General features: G+C 58.4%; 1 protein-coding gene across 1 annotated transcript in view; it reads left to right on the plus strand.

Moving 5' to 3' along the window:
- The window catches only part of dpy (fibrillin-like protein dumpy), a 463637-nt gene that overhangs the window by 369083 nt on the left and 74213 nt on the right, over positions 1 to 20341 (plus strand). Inside the window, 29 exon segments of the mRNA XM_071590673.1 lie at positions 1731 to 2051; positions 2997 to 3311; positions 3602 to 3937; positions 4054 to 4238; positions 4240 to 4360; positions 5100 to 5405; positions 5593 to 5721; positions 5724 to 5828; positions 5944 to 6264; positions 6353 to 6450; positions 7051 to 7300; positions 7415 to 7723; positions 8461 to 8781; positions 8866 to 9186; positions 10767 to 11075; positions 11812 to 12117; positions 12217 to 12537; positions 12654 to 12974; positions 13063 to 13377; positions 13668 to 14003; positions 14118 to 14426; positions 15163 to 15468; positions 15568 to 15809; positions 16650 to 16743; positions 17472 to 17777; positions 18514 to 18819; positions 18919 to 19239; positions 19356 to 19676; positions 19765 to 20079. Of these exon segments, the coding sequence (XP_071446774.1) occupies positions 1731 to 2051; positions 2997 to 3311; positions 3602 to 3937; positions 4054 to 4238; positions 4240 to 4360; positions 5100 to 5405; positions 5593 to 5721; positions 5724 to 5828; positions 5944 to 6264; positions 6353 to 6450; positions 7051 to 7300; positions 7415 to 7723; positions 8461 to 8781; positions 8866 to 9186; positions 10767 to 11075; positions 11812 to 12117; positions 12217 to 12537; positions 12654 to 12974; positions 13063 to 13377; positions 13668 to 14003; positions 14118 to 14426; positions 15163 to 15468; positions 15568 to 15809; positions 16650 to 16743; positions 17472 to 17777; positions 18514 to 18819; positions 18919 to 19239; positions 19356 to 19676; positions 19765 to 20079 (7866 nt within the window).

Here is a 20341-nt window from a genome sequence, read left to right on the forward strand (position 1 = left end):
TTGGCTCACTTGGCAACATTTGAATATGAAGGGGTAGTCTCTCCCAGAGTGTTCTGAAAGTCACCATGAATTTCCTTTGCTTTTATACCTTCCTTTGCGAACTATTTAATTGTTTCTTGAACCTAAATTTTTTCCATCTTCAAAAATCACTTGATGAGAAGAACAACAGATAGGCTTCTTCCACTGATCTCTTTCATGAGCACTGGTGTGTGACATGTTTACTCATAAAGGATTACCAATTATTTTGCAGGAAACTCGTTGCGCTAGCACTGACAACTAGTGGTGATTCCGAGAACCATTCTAAATACCCTCATATAAGCCATAATCAACATATTACAAAATATCCTTAAACTCTGTAGGAACTACATATTATAGTAACTTATGCAGAGTTAAAAATCTATTCTCTTTCACCCTCTCCTTCTTTTTCTCCTTTAATCCTCTTTTGAAGTTCAGAGCATTCTCTTGTTCCTCTGTATGTACTTCATCCATTTTTTGCATTCTTGTTCACATACCAATTCAAAATTCTCAGCTAATTTTATCCTTTTGCCTCAATGACAAAGACTCAGATTAATAGGAAACTATGCTCCATATCAACGTTTTTATCAGTCTTAATTTCTTTACATTCTTACAGAACCCACCATAAATTTCTGCTTCTCTAAAACTCTTCTGCACGATATATTTGAATGATTAGGGAAAAACTTACAGAAGTTGAACCAAACGTACAAATAAAAGAAATTCAAGTAAATACTTCTGCTACAACAATGAAAAACTTTGACATCATGGACTCATTGCTGAAGTAGATGGACAGTAAATAAACATGTTATATAGTATTCACATCACACAATCAGCGAAAGTATTTAAGCATATTAATGTGAAAATCATGAAATATGGAGTGAACTGGTAGTATGTATTTACATGAATTTACCAAAAATTATCTGACACCTTTCTCATCCCACACCTTTTCCACTAATAAACATTGGTTATTAGATATTGAGGTGTTGGAAAAGTATTGCCCATTTAGAACACATGAAAACATCAATTCATTCGTAGCAACATTTACCATTCATTTACATAATATATGCAAAAGTTATCCACCTAATGTGTAAACTAAAACACATAAGTGAAAATTCCAACGGCGAAAACATGATGAGCATGAACATGATGATAGAGAAAGACTAACAAAAACGTGATTTTGTAAGAAAAAACTGCACAGAAACACCATTGCAAAGAAACAATACCGTTCATAGCACATTTACCTTAAATGGAATCAACTTATAATTAAATCATCAATACATGTCAAATTACTAATCTGTTTGGAGAATCCATATCTCATCCCAAAAATTATTTTTCTTTCGTAAAGGAATTCATCGCCTATGAAAAAAAATTAAAAACCTACAGCAATCATTCCCTACACATAAAAGATTCTAATATTATAGAATATGGGTAAAATTAGCTGAAAAACTTATAAATAAACTATTGATTGTAATTAAAATCGAGAATCAAAAACTAAAATTCAGGAAGGCGATGAGACAAAAAATCTATCAATTTAACACATAGATTTATTTAAAGACAACCTTTGGGTCCTAGATATGTTACGCAGCCATGAAACCTACATCATAATAAAAAAATTCAATATCGTAAATGCCTTTTCATCATAAACGATTTCAGCCATAAAACGCCTGACACAAAAATGGATATAAGACTAAATGATATATTTAAACTCAATTAAGCTCATTGTTCCCTAGACCCAGTGAATACTCAGCCATGCCGGCCGTCACCTTGCGGGCCGAACAGCCAGTGTCGCGAGGTGAACGGTCAGGCGGTGTGCTCATGCGTTCCCGGGTACATGGGAAGCCCACCCAACTGCAGACCGGAATGCGTGGTGAGCTCGGAGTGTAGTCAGAACGAGGCTTGCAACAACCAGAAGTGCAGGAACCCTTGCCTGGGCACTTGCGGAATAGGGGCTAAGTGTGAGGTCATCAACCACAACCCCATCTGCAGCTGCCCGCCGCGGTACACCGGAGACCCGTTCATTCGGTGCAGTCCGATCCGTAAGCATGTTGATTGTGCGCGTTAGATTCGGTCGTCGTGAGTAGGATGTCGCGAGTGGCAGCCGGGGTAACGGCGGGTTTCCTTTTCTTTTCCGGCAGCCGACACGCCGCCGCCTCCTCCTGTGAACCCTTGCCAACCGTCGCCGTGCGGTCCTTACGCCGAGTGTCGGGTGATCGCGGATAGTCCCTCGTGCTCTTGTCTACCCGAGTACAGGGGCTCGCCGCCCAACTGCCGCCCCGAGTGCGTCAGCAACAGCGAATGCTCGAGCCACCTGGCCTGCATGAACCAAAAATGCCGGGACCCGTGCCCCGGAAGTTGCGGGGCGAACGCCGAGTGCAGGGTGGTCAGCCACACGCCGATGTGCGTGTGCCTGTCCGGCTTCTTCGGCGACCCGTTCTCGCAGTGTCAACCTCAGCAATGTAAATAGACGGGATTTCGTATCGGTTTATCGAGGAGTCTGATTGTAGTTGTGATGATCATTTGGTGGGCGCTGGGCAGGGCGTGGTTAGTAATGTTGCGGATCGTTTTCTTTCAGCGGAGCCAGTGCATGCCAATCCCACGCCGTGCGTTCCTTCCCCTTGCGGGTCGAACGCCGTGTGCAGGGAGCAGAACGGCGCTGGTGCATGCAGATGCATAGAGGATTATTTCGGAAACCCGTACGAAGGGTGTCGACCCGAGTGCGTGGTGAGCTCCGATTGCGCGTCTAACAGGGCATGCATAAGGAACAAGTGCCAGGACCCGTGCCCAGGAAACTGCGGCCCCAACGCGGACTGCCAGGTGGTGAACCACTTGCCGTCTTGCGTGTGTCGCGCTGGATACACTGGGAATCCTTTCAGTCGCTGCTTCCCGGCGGAACGTAAGGGAACGATGAAACTTGTCCTGTGAATTAACTGCGGGTATACGAGGCGTCCCTCGATTAATATGAAAATGCACTTCAATTTTAGCCGTCGTTGCGGATATCGGTGACCCGTGCTCGCCGTCTCCTTGCGGTCCGAATAGCCAGTGCCGTGAGGTCAACGGCCAGGGCGTGTGTTCGTGCCTGGTGGGCTACGTGGGTAGTCCGCCTGGCTGCAGGCCGGAGTGCGTGGTTAGCCCGGAGTGCCCACGTGACAAGGCCTGCGTAAATCAGAAGTGCGTGAACCCATGCCCTGGCCCGTGTGGCCAAAACACTCGCTGTCAGGTGAACAACCACAGTCCAATCTGTACCTGCCAGTCCGGATACACGGGAGACGCGTTTACCAGATGCTACCCAATACCACGTAAGAGGAATGAATGCAAAATTTCGGCGAATGCGCCCACTCGAATGCGATTCAAACGATTGGGCGTCCAGTCCGGCGGGGGGAGGGAGCGCGCCGGCCAGCCGGGCACGATTCCGGCAGAGCGTCGGCGCCTTAGCCGGCGGGGGTCCGCGCGTTGTTCTGTTTCGCGAGATGTCGTGCCCGGTTTGGGGCGGTCGTGTCCCCTCGGCGTCTGGGCTGTCGCTTTGGCTTTTGAACCGCATTTGAGTCCTTCGTCCCACGTTCTCATACTGGGCTCTCCATCCCTGCAGCTCCTCCGCCGCCGGTTCAGCAGCCGGTGTTCTCGGACCCTTGCGTGCCGTCTCCGTGCGGCCCGTACTCCGAGTGCAGGGACATAGGCGGTGGGCCGTCCTGCTCTTGTCGCGTTGGCTACACGGGCAGCCCGCCCAACTGTCGTCCGGAGTGCGTCATCAACTCGGAGTGTCCCAGCAATAGGGCTTGCATGAGGGAGAAATGCAGAGATCCGTGCCCTGGCTCCTGCGGGCAGGGCGCTCAGTGCGCCGTCCTCAACCACACGCCGATGTGCTCCTGTCCGGTCGGTTACACAGGAGATCCGTTTTCCAACTGCTTCCCGAAGCCGCCAGAACGTATGTTCGAAAACCCCACGGGGTCGCTTTTTACCTTCTCGCCTTAGTTGCCTGTCTTGAAATTTACGGTTGTGGGGCTCCTCGCTGACGAGAAATCGCGTTTCACTTTGCAGCAGCGGAACCGGTGTTGGCGTCGGATCCTTGCCACCCATCGCCGTGCGGTGCCAACGCACAGTGTCGAGACGGAATATGCTCATGCCTGCCCGAGTACCAAGGAGACCCGTACGTGGGTTGCAGGCCGGAGTGCGTATTGAGCTCTGATTGTCCGAGGGACAAGGCCTGCGTGAGGCAGAAGTGCGTGGGACCCGTGTCCCGGCACTTGCGGGCAGAACGCCAGGTGCGAAGTAGTCAACCACATTCCCATGTGCAGTTGTCCGGAGAGGTATTCTGGGAATCCTTTCGTGGACTGCAGACCATACCAAGGTAAAGGGAGTGTTGTGGTGTTTTGGGGGAGCGTTGGAGGGGGTTCCAGATTTGAAGCGCGGTGGTTTGGAGTCGCGGGAGTGTGTCTGGGATGGAGGTGGGGAGGGGTTTCTGAGAGAGGGGAGAGGCCGTGCGGGGCTGATATGTCGCGGGGATTGCACGGGTCCGGAGGGGGGGCGCTGGAGAGGGCGCCCCCCTCCGACGCCCGCGCGGTGGAATCGCTCGGCGGAGAGATTGCTTTGGCGCGGCGACTACGGCGGACTCTTCTGCCCCACGTAGTGGAGCGGGAAGAGGCCGGTCGCCGCGCGTGTTTCCGGTAGCCGCGTGCGGAAGGGGGGCGGTCTGTTCGCCAGTTGAGGCGAGCGCGACGGGCCGGCTGTTCCGCTTCGCGTGCGTGTCCGGTGGTTGTCGGCGGTTTGTCCGCCGTCGCGCGTTTCGTGTTTCGGCGTCGAATGTTTGGAACGAAGCGGGCGGTGGAAAAGGTTGTCGCGTTTCTTTCTCTGTGTTTGTGGGCGAAGGGGTTGAGGGCTCGTGTCGTTGTTGGTGTCGGTTCGCTGTCGGGGAATGGGAGGGGCAATGTGTTGCTGGATGTCGTTTTTCTTGGCGCGTCCTTCCGGTCGGGGGGGAGGGTAGAGGGTTCTGGAACTTCCTCCGCTCTCGCCCGTGTGCAAAAGAGATGCTTTTGTTTCGAGGGCTTGAGTGGGGGAATTCGGATTGACGGTTTGTTTTTTCTTGGTAGAACCGGTGGTGAGTGAGCCTTGCCGGCCGTCACCTTGCGGGCCGAACAGCCAGTGTCGCGAGGTGAACGGTCAGGCGGTGTGCTCATGCGTTCCGCGGTACATGGGAAGCCCACCCAACTGCAGACCGGAATGCGTGGTGAGCTCGGAGTGTAGTCAGAACGAGGCTTGCAACAACCAGAAGTGCAGGAACCCTTGCCTGGGCACTTGCGGAATAGGGGCTAAGTGTGAGGTCATCAACCACAACCCCATCTGCAGCTGCCCGCCGCGGTACACCGGAGACCCGTTCATTCGGTGCAGTCCGATACGTAAGCATGTTGATTGTGCGCGTTAGATTCGGTCGTCAGTGAGTAGGATGTCGCGAGTGGCAGCCGGGGTAACGGCGGGTTTCCTTTTCTTTTCCGGCAGCCGGACACGCCCGCCGCCTCCTCCTGTGAACCCTTGCCAACCGTCGCCGTGCGGTCCTTACGCCGAGTGTCGGGTGATCGCGGATAGTCCCTCGTGCTCTTGTCCTACCCGAGTACAGGGGCTCGCCGCCCAACTGCCGCCCCGAGTGCGTCAGCAACAGCGAATGCTCGAGCCACCTGGCCTGCATGAACCAAAAATGCCGGGACCCGTGCCCGGAAGTTGCGGGGCGAACGCCGAGTGCAGGGTGGTCAGCCACACGCCGATGTGCGTGTGCCTGTCCGGCTTCTTCGGCGACCCGTTCTCGCAGTGTCAACCTCAGCAATGTAAATAGACGGGATTTCGTATCGGTTTATCGAGGAGTCTGATTGTAGTTGTGATGATCATTTGGTGGGCGCTGGGCAGGGCGTGGTTAGTAATGTTGCGGATCGTTTCTTTCAGCGGAGCCAGTGCATGCCAATCCCACGCCGTGCGTTCCTTCCCCTTGCGGGTCGAACGCCGTGTGCAGGGAGCAGAACGGCGCTGGTGCATGCAGATGCATAGAGGATTATTTCGGAAACCCGTACGAAGGGTGTCGACCCGAGTGCGTGGTGAGCTCCGATTGCGCGTCTAACAGGGCATGCATAAGGAACAAGTGCCAGGACCCGTGCCCAGGAAACTGCGGCCCCAACGCGGACTGCCAGGTGGTGAACCACTTGCCGTCTTGCGTGTGTCGCGCTGGATACACTGGGAATCCTTTCAGTCGCTGCTTCCCGGCGGAACGTAAGGGAACGATGAAACTTGTCCTGTGAATTAACTGCGGGTATACGAGGCGTCCCTCGATTAATATGAAAATGCACTTCAATTTTAGCCGTCGTTGCGGATATCGGTGACCCGTGCTCGCCGTCTCCTTGCGGTCCGAATAGCCAGTGCCGTGAGGTCAACGGCCAGGGCGTGTGTTCGTGCCTGGTGGGTCTACGTGGGTAGTCCGCCTGGCTGCAGGCCGGAGTGCGTGGTTAGCCCGGAGTGCCCACGTGACAAGGCCTGCGTAAATCAGAAGTGCGTGAACCCATGCCCTGGCCCGTGTGGCCAAAACACTCGCTGTCAGGTGAACAACCACAGTCCAATCTGTACCTGCCAGTCCGGATACACGGGAGAGACGCGTTTACCAGATGCTACCCAATACCACGTAAGAGGAATGAAATGCAAAATTTCGGCGAATGCGCCCACTCGAATGCGATTCAAACGATTGGGCGTCCAGTCCGGCGGGGGGAGGGAGCGCGCCGGCCAGCCGGGCACGATTCCGGCAGAGCGTCGGCGCCTTAGCCGGCGGGGGTCCGCGCGTTGTTCTGTTTCGCGAGATGTCGTGCCCGGTTTGGGGCGGTCGTGTCCCCTCGGCGTCTGGGCTGTCGCTTTGGCTTTTGAACCGCATTTGAGTCCTTCGTCCCCACGTTCTCATACTGGGCTCTCCCATCCCTGCAGCTCCTCCGCCGCCGGTTCAGCAGCCGGTGTTCTCGGACCCTTGCGTGCCGTCTCCGTGCGGCCCGTACTCCGAGTGCAGGGACATAGGCGGTGGGGCCGTCCTGCTCTTGTCGCGTTGGCTACACGGGCAGCCCGCCCAACTGTCGTCCGGAGTGCGTCATCAACTCGGAGTGTCCCAGCAATAGGGCTTGCATGAGGGAGAAATGCAGAGATCCGTGCCCTGGCTCCTGCGGGCAGGGCGCTCAGTGCGCCGTCCTCAACCACACGCCGATGTGCTCCTGTCCGGTCGGTTACACAGGAGATCCGTTTTCCAACTGCTTCCCGAAGCCGCCAGAACGTATGTTCCGAAAACCCCACGGGGTCGCTTTTTACCTTCTCGCCTTAGTTGCCTGTCTTGAAATTTACGGTTGTGGGGCTCCTCGCTGACGAGAAATCGCGTTTCACTTTGCAGCAGCGGAACCGGTGTTGGCGTCGGATCCTTGCCACCCATCGCCGTGCGGTGCCAACGCACAGTGTCGAGACGGAATATGCTCATGCCTGCCCGAGTACCAAGGAGACCCGTACGTGGGTTGCAGGCCGGAGTGCGTATTGAGCTCTGATTGTCCGAGGGACAAGGCCTGCGTGAGGCAGAAGTGCGTGGACCCGTGTCCCGGCACTTGCGGGCAGAACGCCAGGTGCGAAGTAGTCAACCACATTCCCATGTGCAGTTGTCCGGAGAGGTATTCTGGGAATCCTTTCGTGGACTGCAGACCATACCAAGGTAAAGGGAGTGTTGTGGTGTTTTGGGGGAGCGTTGGAGGGGGTTCCAGATTTGAAGCGCGGTGGTTTGGAGTCGCGGGAGTGTGTCTGGGATGGAGGTGGGGAGGGGTTTCTGAGAGAGGGGAGAGGCCGTGCGGGGCTGATATGTCGCGGGGATTGCACGGGTCCGGAGGGGGGGCGCTGGAGAGGGCGCCCCCTCCGACGCCCGCGCGGTGGAATCGCTCGGCGGAGAGATTGCTTTGGCGCGGCGACTACGGCGGACTCTTCTGCCCCACGTAGTGGAGCGGGAAGAGGCCGGTCGCCGCGCGTGTTTCCGGTAGCCGCGTGCGGAAGGGGGCGGTCTGTTCGCCAGTTGAGGCGAGCGCGACGGGCCGGCTGTTCCGCTTCGCGTGCGTGTCCGGTGGTTGTCGGCGGTTTGTCCGCCGTCGCGCGTTTCGTGTTTCGGCGTCGAATGTTTGGAACGAAGCGGGCGGTGGAAAAGGTTGTCGCGTTTCTTTCTCTGTGTTTGTGGGCGAAGGGGTTGAGGGCTCGTGTCGTTGTTGGTGTCGGTTCGCTGTCGGGGAATGGGAGGGGCAATGTGTTGCTGGATGTCGTTTTTCTTGGCGCGTCCTTCCGGTCGGGGGGGGAGGGTAGAGGGTTCTGGAACTTCCTCCGCTCTCGCCCGTGTGCAAAAGAGATGCTTTTGTTTCGAGGGCTTGAGTGGGGGAATTCGGATTGACGGTTTGTTTTTCTTGGTAGAACCGGTGGTGAGTGAGCCTTGCCGGCCGTCACCTTGCGGGCCGAACAGCCAGTGTCGCGAGGTGAACGGTCAGGCGGTGTGCTCATGCGTTCCCGGGTACATGGGAAGCCCACCCAACTGCAGACCGGAATGCGTGGTGAGCTCGGAGTGTAGTCAGAACGAGGCTTGCAACAACCAGAAGTGCAGGAACCCTTGCCTGGGCACTTGCGGAATAGGGGCTAAGTGTGAGGTCATCAACCACAACCCCATCTGCAGCTGCCCGCCGCGGTACACCGGAGACCCGTTCATTCGGTGCAGTCCGATACGTAAGCATGTTGATTGTGCGCGTTAGATTCGGTCGTCGTGAGTAGGATGTCGCGAGTGGCAGCCGGGGTAACGGCGGGTTTCCTTTTCTTTTCCGGCAGCCGACACGCCGCCGCCTCCTCCTGTGAACCCTTGCCAACCGTCGCCGTGCGGTCCTTACGCCGAGTGTCGGGTGATCGCGGATAGTCCCTCGTGCTCTTGTCTACCCGAGTACAGGGGCTCGCCGCCCAACTGCCGCCCCGAGTGCGTCAGCAACAGCGAATGCTCGAGCCACCTGGCCTGCATGAACCAAAAATGCCGGGACCCGTGCCCCGGAAGTTGCGGGGCGAACGCCGAGTGCAGGGTGGTCAGCCACACGCCGATGTGCGTGTGCCTGTCCGGCTTCTTCGGCGACCCGTTCTCGCAGTGTCAACCTCAGCAATGTAAATAGACGGGATTTCGTATCGGTTTATCGAGGAGTCTGATTGTAGTTGTGATGATCATTTGGTGGGCGCTGGGCAGGGCGTGGTTAGTAATGTTGCGGATCGTTTTCTTTCAGCGGAGCCAGTGCATGCCAATCCCACGCCGTGCGTTCCTTCCCCTTGCGGGTCGAACGCCGTGTGCAGGGAGCAGAACGGCGCTGGTGCATGCAGATGCATAGAGGATTATTTCGGAAACCCGTACGAAGGGTGTCGACCCGAGTGCGTGGTGAGCTCCGATTGCGCGTCTAACAGGGCATGCATAAGGAACAAGTGCCAGGACCCGTGCCCAGGAAACTGCGGCCCCAACGCGGACTGCCAGGTGGTGAACCACTTGCCGTCTTGCGTGTGTCGCGCTGGATACACTGGGAATCCTTTCAGTCGCTGCTTCCCGGCGGAACGTAAGGGAACGATGAAACTTGTCCTGTGAATTAACTGCGGGTATACGAGGCGTCCCTCGATTAATATGAAAATGCACTTCAATTTTAGCCGTCGTTGCGGATATCGGTGACCCGTGCTCGCCGTCTCCTTGCGGTCCGAATAGCCAGTGCCGTGAGGTCAACGGCCAGGGCGTGTGTTCGTGCCTGGTGGGCTACGTGGGTAGTCCGCCTGGCTGCAGGCCGGAGTGCGTGGTTAGCCCGGAGTGCCCACGTGACAAGGCCTGCGTAAATCAGAAGTGCGTGAACCCATGCCCTGGCCCGTGTGGCCAAAACACTCGCTGTCAGGTGAACAACCACAGTCCAATCTGTACCTGCCAGTCCGGATACACGGGAGACGCGTTTACCAGATGCTACCCAATACCACGTAAGAGGAATGAATGCAAAATTTCGGCGAATGCGCCCACTCGAATGCGATTCAAACGATTGGGCGTCCAGTCCGGCGGGGGGAGGGAGCGCGCCGGCCAGCCGGGCACGATTCCGGCAGAGCGTCGGCGCCTTAGCCGGCGGGGGTCCGCGCGTTGTTCTGTTTCGCGAGATGTCGTGCCCGGTTTGGGGCGGTCGTGTCCCCTCGGCGTCTGGGCTGTCGCTTTGGCTTTTGAACCGCATTTGAGTCCTTCGTCCCACGTTCTCATACTGGGCTCTCCATCCCTGCAGCTCCTCCGCCGCCGGTTCAGCAGCCGGTGTTCTCGGACCCTTGCGTGCCGTCTCCGTGCGGCCCGTACTCCGAGTGCAGGGACATAGGCGGTGGGCCGTCCTGCTCTTGTCGCGTTGGCTACACGGGCAGCCCGCCCAACTGTCGTCCGGAGTGCGTCATCAACTCGGAGTGTCCCAGCAATAGGGCTTGCATGAGGGAGAAATGCAGAGATCCGTGCCCTGGCTCCTGCGGGCAGGGCGCTCAGTGCGCCGTCCTCAACCACACGCCGATGTGCTCCTGTCCGGTCGGTTACACAGGAGATCCGTTTTCCAACTGCTTCCCGAAGCCGCCAGAACGTATGTTCCGAAAACCCCACGGGGTCGCTTTTTACCTTCTCGCCTTAGTTGCCTGTCTTGAAATTTACGGTTGTGGGGCTCCTCGCTGACGAGAAATCGCGTTTCACTTTGCAGCAGCGGAACCGGTGTTGGCGTCGGATCCTTGCCACCCATCGCCGTGCGGTGCCAACGCACAGTGTCGAGACGGAATATGCTCATGCCTGCCCGAGTACCAAGGAGACCCGTACGTGGGTTGCAGGCCGGAGTGCGTATTGAGCTCTGATTGTCCGAGGGACAAGGCCTGCGTGAGGCAGAAGTGCGTGGACCCGTGTCCCGGCACTTGCGGGCAGAACGCCAGGTGCGAAGTAGTCAACCACATTCCCATGTGCAGTTGTCCGGAGAGGTATTCTGGGAATCCTTTCGTGGACTGCAGACCATACCAAGGTAAAGGGAGTGTTGTGGTGTTTTGGGGGAGCGTTGGAGGGGGTTCCAGATTTGAAGCGCGGTGGTTTGGAGTCGCGGGAGTGTGTCTGGGATGGAGGTGGGGAGGGGTTTCTGAGAGAGGGGAGAGGCCGTGCGGGGCTGATATGTCGCGGGGATTGCACGGGTCCGGAGGGGGGGCGCTGGAGAGGGCGCCCCCTCCGACGCCCGCGCGGTGGAATCGCTCGGCGGAGAGATTGCTTTGGCGCGGCGACTACGGCGGACTCTTCTGCCCCACGTAGTGGAGCGGGAAGAGGCCGGTCGCCGCGCGTGTTTCCGGTAGCCGCGTGCGGAAGGGGGCGGTCTGTTCGCCAGTTGAGGCGAGCGCGACGGGCCGGCTGTTCCGCTTCGCGTGCGTGTCCGGTGGTTGTCGGCGGTTTGTCCGCCGTCGCGCGTTTCGTGTTTCGGCGTCGAATGTTTGGAACGAAGCGGGCGGTGGAAAAGGTTGTCGCGTTTCTTTCTCTGTGTTTGTGGGCGAAGGGGTTGAGGGCTCGTGTCGTTGTTGGTGTCGGTTCGCTGTCGGGGAATGGGAGGGGCAATGTGTTGCTGGATGTCGTTTTTCTTGGCGCGTCCTTCCGGTCGGGGGGGAGGGTAGAGGGTTCTGGAACTTCCTCCGCTCTCGCCCGTGTGCAAAAGAGATGCTTTTGTTTCGAGGGCTTGAGTGGGGGAATTCGGATTGACGGTTTGTTTTTCTTGGTAGAACCGGTGGTGAGTGAGCCTTGCCGGCCGTCACCTTGCGGGCCGAACAGCCAGTGTCGCGAGGTGAACGGTCAGGCGGTGTGCTCATGCGTTCCCGGGTACATGGGAAGCCCACCCAACTGCAGACCGGAATGCGTGGTGAGCTCGGAGTGTAGTCAGAACGAGGCTTGCAACAACCAGAAGTGCAGGAACCCTTGCCTGGGCACTTGCGGAATAGGGGCTAAGTGTGAGGTCATCAACCACAACCCCATCTGCAGCTGCCCGCCGCGGTACACCGGAGACCCGTTCATTCGGTGCAGTCCGATACGTAAGCATGTTGATTGTGCGCGTTAGATTCGGTCGTCGTGAGTAGGATGTCGCGAGTGGCAGCCGGGGTAACGGCGGGTTTCCTTTTCTTTTCCGGCAGCCGACACGCCGCCGCCTCCTCCTGTGAACCCTTGCCAACCGTCGCCGTGCGGTCCTTACGCCGAGTGTCGGGTGATCGCGGATAGTCCCTCGTGCTCTTGTCTACCCGAGTACAGGGGCTCGCCGCCCAACTGCCGCCCCGAGTGCGTCAGCAACAGCGAATGCTCGAGCCACCTGGCCTGCATGAACCAAAAATGCCGGGACCCGTGCCCCGGAAGTTGCGGGGCGAACGCCGAGTGCAGGGTGGTCAGCCACACGCCGATGTGCGTGTGCCTGTCCGGCTTCTTCGGCGACCCGTTCTCGCAGTGTCAACCTCAGCAATGTAAATAGACGGGATTTCGTATCGGTTTATCGAGGAGTCTGATTGTAGTTGTGATGATCATTTGGTGGGCGCTGGGCAGGGCGTGGTTAGTAATGTTGCGGATCGTTTTCTTTCAGCGGAGCCAGTGCATGCCAATCCCACGCCGTGCGTTCCTTCCCCTTGCGGGTCGAACGCCGTGTGCAGGGAGCAGAACGGCGCTGGTGCATGCAGATGCATAGAGGATTATTTCGGAAACCCGTACGAAGGGTGTCGACCCGAGTGCGTGGTGAGCTCCGATTGCGCGTCTAACAGGGCATGCATAAGGAACAAGTGCCAGGACCCGTGCCCAGGAAACTGCGGCCCCAACGCGGACTGCCAGGTGGTGAACCACTTGCCGTCTTGCGTGTGTCGCGCTGGATACACTGGGAATCCTTTCAGTCGCTGCTTCCCGGCGGAACGTAAGGGAACGATGAAACTTGTCCTGTGAATTAACTGCGGGTATACGAGGCGTCCCTCGATTAATATGAAAATGCACTTCAATTTTAGCCGTCGTTGCGGATATCGGTGACCCGTGCTCGCCGTCTCCTTGCGGTCCGAATAGCCAGTGCCGTGAGGTCAACGGCCAGGGCGTGTGTTCGTGCCTGGTGGGCTACGTGGGTAGTCCGCCTGGCTGCAGGCCGGAGTGCGTGGTTAGCCCGGAGTGCCCACGTGACAAGGCCTGCGTAAATCAGAAGTGCGTGAACCCATGCCCTGGCCCGTGTGGCCAAAACACTCGCTGTCAGGTGAACAACCACAGTCCAATCTGTACCTGCCAGTCCGGATACACGGGAGACGCGTTTACCAGATGCTACCCAATACCACGTAAGAGGAATGAATGCAAAATTTCGGCGAATGCGCCCACTCGAATGCGATTCAAACGATTGGGCGTCCAGTCCGGCGGGGGGAGGGAGCGCGCCGGCCAGCCGGGCACGATTCCGGCAGAGCGTCGGCGCCTTAGCCGGCGGGGGTCCGCGCGTTGTTCTGTTTCGCGAGATGTCGTGCCCGGTTTGGGGCGGTCGTGTCCCCTCGGCGTCTGGGCTGTCGCTTTGGCTTTTGAACCGCATTTGAGTCCTTCGTCCCACGTTCTCATACTGGGCTCTCCATCCCTGCAGCTCCTCCGCCGCCGGTTCAGCAGCCGGTGTTCTCGGACCCTTGCGTGCCGTCTCCGTGCGGCCCGTACTCCGAGTGCAGGGACATAGGCGGTGGGCCGTCCTGCTCTTGTCGCGTTGGCTACACGGGCAGCCCGCCCAACTGTCGTCCGGAGTGCGTCATCAACTCGGAGTGTCCCAGCAATAGGGCTTGCATGAGGGAGAAATGTAGAGATCCGTGCCCTGGCTCCTGCGGGCAGGGCGCTCAGTGCACCGTCCTCAACCACACTCCGATGTGCACGTGTCCGGTCGGATACACAGGAGATCCGTTTTCCAACTGCTTCCCGAAGCCGCCAGAACGTATGTTCCGAAAACCCCACGGGGTCGCTTTTTACCTTCTCGCCTTAGTTGCCTGTCTTGAAATTTACGGTTGTGGGGCTCCTCGCTGACGAGAAATCGCGTTTCACTTTGCAGCAGCGGAACCGGTGTTGGCGTCGGATCCTTGCCACCCATCGCCGTGCGGTGCCAACGCACAGTGTCGAGACGGAATATGCTCATGCCTGCCCGAGTACCAAGGAGACCCGTACGTGGGTTGCAGGCCGGAGTGCGTATTGAGCTCTGATTGTCCGAGGGACAAGGCCTGCGTGAGGCAGAAGTGCGTGGACCCGTGTCCCGGCACTTGCGGGCAGAACGCCAGGTGCGAAGTAGTCAACCACATTCCCATGTGCAGTTGTCCGGAGAGGTATTCTGGGAATCCTTTCGTGGACTGCAGACCATACCAAGGTAAAGGGAGTGTTGTGGTGTTTTGGGGGAGCGTTGGAGGGGGTTCCAGATTTGAAGCGCGGTTGTTTGGAGTCGCGGGAGTGTCTCTGGGATGGAGGTGGGGAGGGGTTTCTGAGAGAGGGGAGAGGCCGTGCGGGGCTGATATGTCGCGGGGATTGCACGGGTCCGGAGGGGGGGCGCTGGAGAGGGCGCCCCCTCCGACGCCCGCGCGGTGGAATCGCTCGGCGGAGAGATTGCTTTGGCGCGGCGACTACGGCGGACTCTTCTGCCCCACGTAGTGGAGCGGGAAGAGGCCGGTCGCCGCGCGTGTTTCCGGTAGCCGCGTGCGGAAGGGGGCGGTCTGTTCGCCAGTTGAGGCGAGCGCGACGGGCCGGCTGTTCCGCTTCGCGTGCGTGTCCGGTGGTTGTCGGCGGTTTGTCCGCCGTCGCGCGTTTCGTGTTTCGGCGTCGAATGTTTGGAACGAAGCGGGCGGTGGAAAAGGTTGTCGCGTTTCTTTCTCTGTGTTTGTGGGCGAAGGGGTTGAGGGCTCGTGTCGTTGTTGGTGTCGGTTCGCTGTCGGGGAATGGGAGGGGCAATGTGTTGCTGGATGTCGTTTTTCTTGGCGCGTCCTTCCGGTCGGGGGGGAGGGTAGAGGGTTCTGGAACTTCCTCCGCTCTCGCCCGTGTGCAAAAGAGATGCTTTTGTTTCGAGGGCTTGAGTGGGGGAATTCGGATTGACGGTTTGTTTTTCTTGGTAGAACCGGTGGTGAGTGAGCCTTGCCGGCCGTCACCTTGCGGGCCGAACAGCCAGTGTCGCGAGGTGAACGGTCAGGCGGTGTGCTCATGCGTTCCCGGGTACATGGGAAGCCCACCCAACTGCAGACCGGAATGCGTGGTGAGCTCGGAGTGTAGTCAGAACGAGGCTTGCAACAACCAGAAGTGCAGGAACCCTTGCCTGGGCACTTGCGGAATAGGGGCTAAGTGTGAGGTCATCAACCACAACCCCATCTGCAGCTGCCCGCCGCGGTACACCGGAGACCCGTTCATTCGGTGCAGTCCGATCCGTAAGCATGTTGATTGTGCGCGTTAGATTCGGTCGTCGTGAGTAGGATGTCGCGAGTGGCAGCCGGGGTAACGGCGGGTTTCCTTTTCTTTTCCGGCAGCCGACACGCCGCCGCCTCCTCCTGTGAACCCTTGCCAACCGTCGCCGTGCGGTCCTTACGCCGAGTGTCGGGTGATCGCGGATAGTCCCTCGTGCTCTTGTCTACCCGAGTACAGGGGCTCGCCGCCCAACTGCCGCCCCGAGTGCGTCAGCAACAGCGAATGCTCGAGCCACCTGGCCTGCATGAACCAAAAATGCCGGGACCCGTGCCCCGGAAGTTGCGGGGCGAACGCCGAGTGCAGGGTGGTCAGCCACACGCCGATGTGCGTGTGCCTGTCCGGCTTCTTCGGCGACCCGTTCTCGCAGTGTCAACCTCAGCAATGTAAATAGACGGGATTTCGTATCGGTTTATCGAGGAGTCTGATTGTAGTTGTGATGATCATTTGGTGGGCGCTGGGCAGGGCGTGGTTAGTAATGTTGCGGATCGTTTTCTTTCAGCGGAGCCAGTGCATGCCAATCCCACGCCGTGCGTTCCTTCCCCTTGCGGGTCGAACGCCGTGTGCAGGGAGCAGAACGGCGCTGGTGCATGCAGATGCATAGAGGATTATTTCGGAAACCCGTACGAAGGGTGTCGACCCGAGTGCGTGGTGAGCTCCGATTGCGCGTCTAACAGGGCATGCATAAGGAACAAGTGCCAGGACCCGTGCCCAGGAAACTGCGGCCCCAACGCGGACTGCCAGGTGGTGAACCACTTGCCGTCTTGCGTGTGTCGCGCTGGATACACTGGGAATCCTTTCAGTCGCTGCTTCCCGGCGGAACGTAAGGGAACGATGAAACTTGTCCTGTGAATTAACTGCGGGTATACGAGGCGTCCCTCGATTAATATGAAAATGCACTTCAATTTTAGCCGTCGTTGCGGATATCGGTGACCCGTGCTCGCCGTCTCCTTGCGGTCCGAATAGCCAGTGCCGTGAGGTCAACGGCCAGGGCGTGTGTTCGTGCCTGGTGGGCTACGTGGGTAGTCCGCCTGGCTGCAGGCCGGAGTGCGTGGTTAGCCCGGAGTGCCCACGTGACAAGGCCTGCGTAAATCAGAAGTGCGTGAACCCATGCCCTGGCCCGTGTGGCCAAAACACTCGCTGTCAGGTGAACAACCACAGTCCAATCTGTACCTGCCAGTCCGGATACACGGGAGACGCGTTTACCAGATGCTACCCAATACCACGTAAGAGGAATGAATGCAAAATTTCGGCGAATGCGCCCACTCGAATGCGATTCAAACGATTGGGCGTCCAGTCCGGCGGGGGGAGGGAGCGCGCCGGCCAGCCGGGCACGATTCCGGCAGAGCGTCGGCGCCTTAGCCGGCGGGGGTCCGCGCGTTGTTCTGTTTCGCGAGATGTCGTGCCCGGTTTGGGGCGGTCGTGTCCCCTCGGCGTCTGGACTGTCGCTTTGGCTTTTGAACCGCATTTGAGTCCTTCGTCCCACGTTCTCATACTGGGCTCTCCATCCCTGCAGCTCCTCCGCCGCCGGTTCAGCAGCCGGTGTTCTCGGACCCTTGCGTGCCGTCTCCGTGCGGCCCGTACTCCGAGTGCAGGGACATAGGCGGTGGGCCGTCCTGCTCTTGTCGCGTTGGCTACACGGGCAGCCCGCCCAACTGTCGTCCGGAGTGCGTCATCAACTCGGAGTGTCCCAGCAATAGGGCTTGCATGAGGGAGAAATGTAGAGATCCGTGCCCTGGCTCCTGCGGGCAGGGCGCTCAGTGCACCGTCCTCAACCACACTCCGATGTGCACGTGTCCGGTCGGATACACAGGAGATCCGTTTTCCAACTGCTTCCCGAAGCCGCCAGAACGTATGTTCCGAAAACCCCACGGGGTCGCTTTTTACCTTCTCGCCTTAGTTGCCTGTCTTGAAATTTACGGTTGTGGGGCTCCTCGCTGACGAGAAATCGCGTTTCACTTTGCAGCAGCGGAACCGGTGTTGGCGTCGGATCCTTGCCACCCATCGCCGTGCGGTGCCAACGCACAGTGTCGAGACGGAATATGCTCATGCCTGCCCGAGTACCAAGGAGACCCGTACGTGGGTTGCAGGCCGGAGTGCGTATTGAGCTCTGATTGTCCGAGGGACAAGGCCTGCGTGAGGCAGAAGTGCGTGGACCCGTGTCCCGGCACTTGCGGGCAGAACGCCAGGTGCGAAGTAGTCAACCACATTCCCATGTGCAGTTGTCCGGAGAGGTATTCTGGGAATCCTTTCGTGGACTGCAGACCATACCAAGGTAAAGGGAGTGTTGTGGTGTTTTGGGGGAGCGTTGGAGGGGGTTCCAGATTTGAAGCGCGGTGGTTTGGAGTCGCGGGAGTGTGTCTGGGATGGAGGTGGGGAGGGGTTTCTGAGAGAGGGGAGAGGCCGTGCGGGGCTGATATGTCGCGGGGATTGCACGGGTCCGGAGGGGGGGCGCTGGAGAGGGCGCCCCCTCCGACGCCCGCGCGGTGGAATCGCTCGGCGGAGAGATTGCTTTGGCGCGGCGACTACGGCGGACTCTTCTGCCCCACGTAGTGGAGCGGGAAGAGGCCGGTCGCCGCGCGTGTTTCCGGTAGCCGCGTGCGGAAGGGGGCGGTCTGTTCGCCAGTTGAGGCGAGCGCGACGGGCCGGCTGTTCCGCTTCGCGTGCGTGTCCGGTGGTTGTCGGCGGTTTGTCCGCCGTCGCGCGTTTCGTGTTTCGGCGTCGAATGTTTGGAACGAAGCGGGCGGTGGAAAAGGTTGTCGCGTTTCTTTCTCTGTGTTTGTGGGCGAAGGGGTTGAGGGCTCGTGTCGTTGTTGGTGTCGGTTCGCTGTCGGGGAATGGGAGGGGCAGTGTGTTGCTGGATGTCGTTTTTCTTGGCGCGTCCTTCCGGTCGGGGGGGAGGGTAGAGGGTTCTGGAACTTCCTCCGCTCTCGCCCGTGTGCAAAAGAGATGCTTTTGTTTCGAGGGCTTGAGTGGGGGAATTCGGATTGACGGTTTGTTTTTCTTGGTAGAACCGGTGGTGAGTGAGCCTTGCCGGCCGTCACCTTGCGGGCCGAACAGCCAGTGTCGCGAGGTGAACGGTCAGGCGGTGTGCTCATGCGTTCCCGGGTACATGGGAAGCCCACCCAACTGCAGACCGGAATGCGTGGTGAGCTCGGAGTGTAGTCAGAACGAGGCTTGCAACAACCAGAAGTGCAGGAACCCTTGCCTGGGCACTTGCGGAATAGGGGCTAAGTGTGAGGTCATCAACCACAACCCCATCTGCAGCTGCCCGCCGCGGTACACCGGAGACCCGTTCATTCGGTGCAGTCCGATCCGTAAGCATGTTGATTGTGCGCGTTAGATTCGGTCGTCGTGAGTAGGATGTCGCGAGTGGCAGCCGGGGTAACGGCGGGTTTCCTTTTCTTTTCCGGCAGCCGACACGCCGCCGCCTCCTCCTGTGAACCCTTGCCAACCGTCGCCGTGCGGTCCTTACGCCGAGTGTCGGGTGATCGCGGATAGTCCCTCGTGCTCTTGTCTACCCGAGTACAGGGGCTCGCCGCCCAACTGCCGCCCCGAGTGCGTCAGCAACAGCGAATGCTCGAGCCACCTGGCCTGCATGAACCAAAAATGCCGGGACCCGTGCCCCGGAAGTTGCGGGGCGAACGCCGAGTGCAGGGTGGTCAGCCACACGCCGATGTGCGTGTGCCTGTCCGGCTTCTTCGGCGACCCGTTCTCGCAGTGTCAACCTCAGCAATGTAAATAGACGGGATTTCGTATCGGTTTATCGAGGAGTCTGATTGTAGTTGTGATGATCATTTGGTGGGCGCTGGGCAGGGCGTGGTTAGTAATGTTGCGGATCGTTTTCTTTCAGCGGAGCCAGTGCATGCCAATCCCACGCCGTGCGTTCCTTCCCCTTGCGGGTCGAACGCCGTGTGCAGGGAGCAGAACGGCGCTGGTGCATGCAGATGCATAGAGGATTATTTCGGAAACCCGTACGAAGGGTGTCGACCCGAGTGCGTGGTGAGCTCCGATTGCGCGTCTAACAGGGCATGCATAAGGAACAAGTGCCAGGACCCGTGCCCAGGAAACTGCGGCCCCAACGCGGACTGCCAGGTGGTGAACCACTTGCCGTCTTGCGTGTGTCGCGCTGGATACACTGGGAATCCTTTCAGTCGCTGCTTCCCGGCGGAACGTAAGGGAACGATGAAACTTGTCCTGTGAATTAACTGCGGGTATACGAGGCGTCCCTCGATTAATATGAAAATGCACTTCAATTTTAGCCGTCGTTGCGGATATCGGTGACCCGTGCTCGCCGTCTCCTTGCGGTCCGAATAGCCAGTGCCGTGAGGTCAACGGCCAGGGCGTGTGTTCGTGCCTGGTGGGCTACGTGGGTAGTCCGCCTGGCTGCAGGCCGGAGTGCGTGGTTAGCCCGGAGTGCCCACGTGACAAGGCCTGCGTAAATCAGAAGTGCGTGAACCCATGCCCTGGCCCGTGTGGCCAAAACACTCGCTGTCAGGTGAACAACCACAGTCCAATCTGTACCTGCCAGTCCGGATACACGGGAGACGCGTTTACCAGATGCTACCCAATACCACGTAAGAGGAATGAATGCAAAATTTCGGCGAATGCGCCCACTCGAATGCGATTCAAACGATTGGGCGTCCAGTCCGGCGGGGGGAGGGAGCGCGCCGGCCAGCCGGGCACGATTCCGGCAGAGCGTCGGCGCCTTAGCCGGCGGGGGTCCGCGCGTTGTTCTGTTTCGCGAGATGTCGTGCCCGGTTTGGGGCGGTCGTGTCCCCTCGGCGTCTGGGCTGTCGCTTTGGCTTTTGAACCGCATTTGAGTCCTTCGTCCCACGT

The sequence above is a fragment of the Hetaerina americana genome, unplaced genomic scaffold, assembly GCF_022747635.1.
Source record: "Hetaerina americana unplaced genomic scaffold, ioHetAmer1.1.p SCAF_4, whole genome shotgun sequence".
Classification (NCBI taxonomy): domain Eukaryota; kingdom Metazoa; phylum Arthropoda; class Insecta; order Odonata; family Calopterygidae; genus Hetaerina; species Hetaerina americana.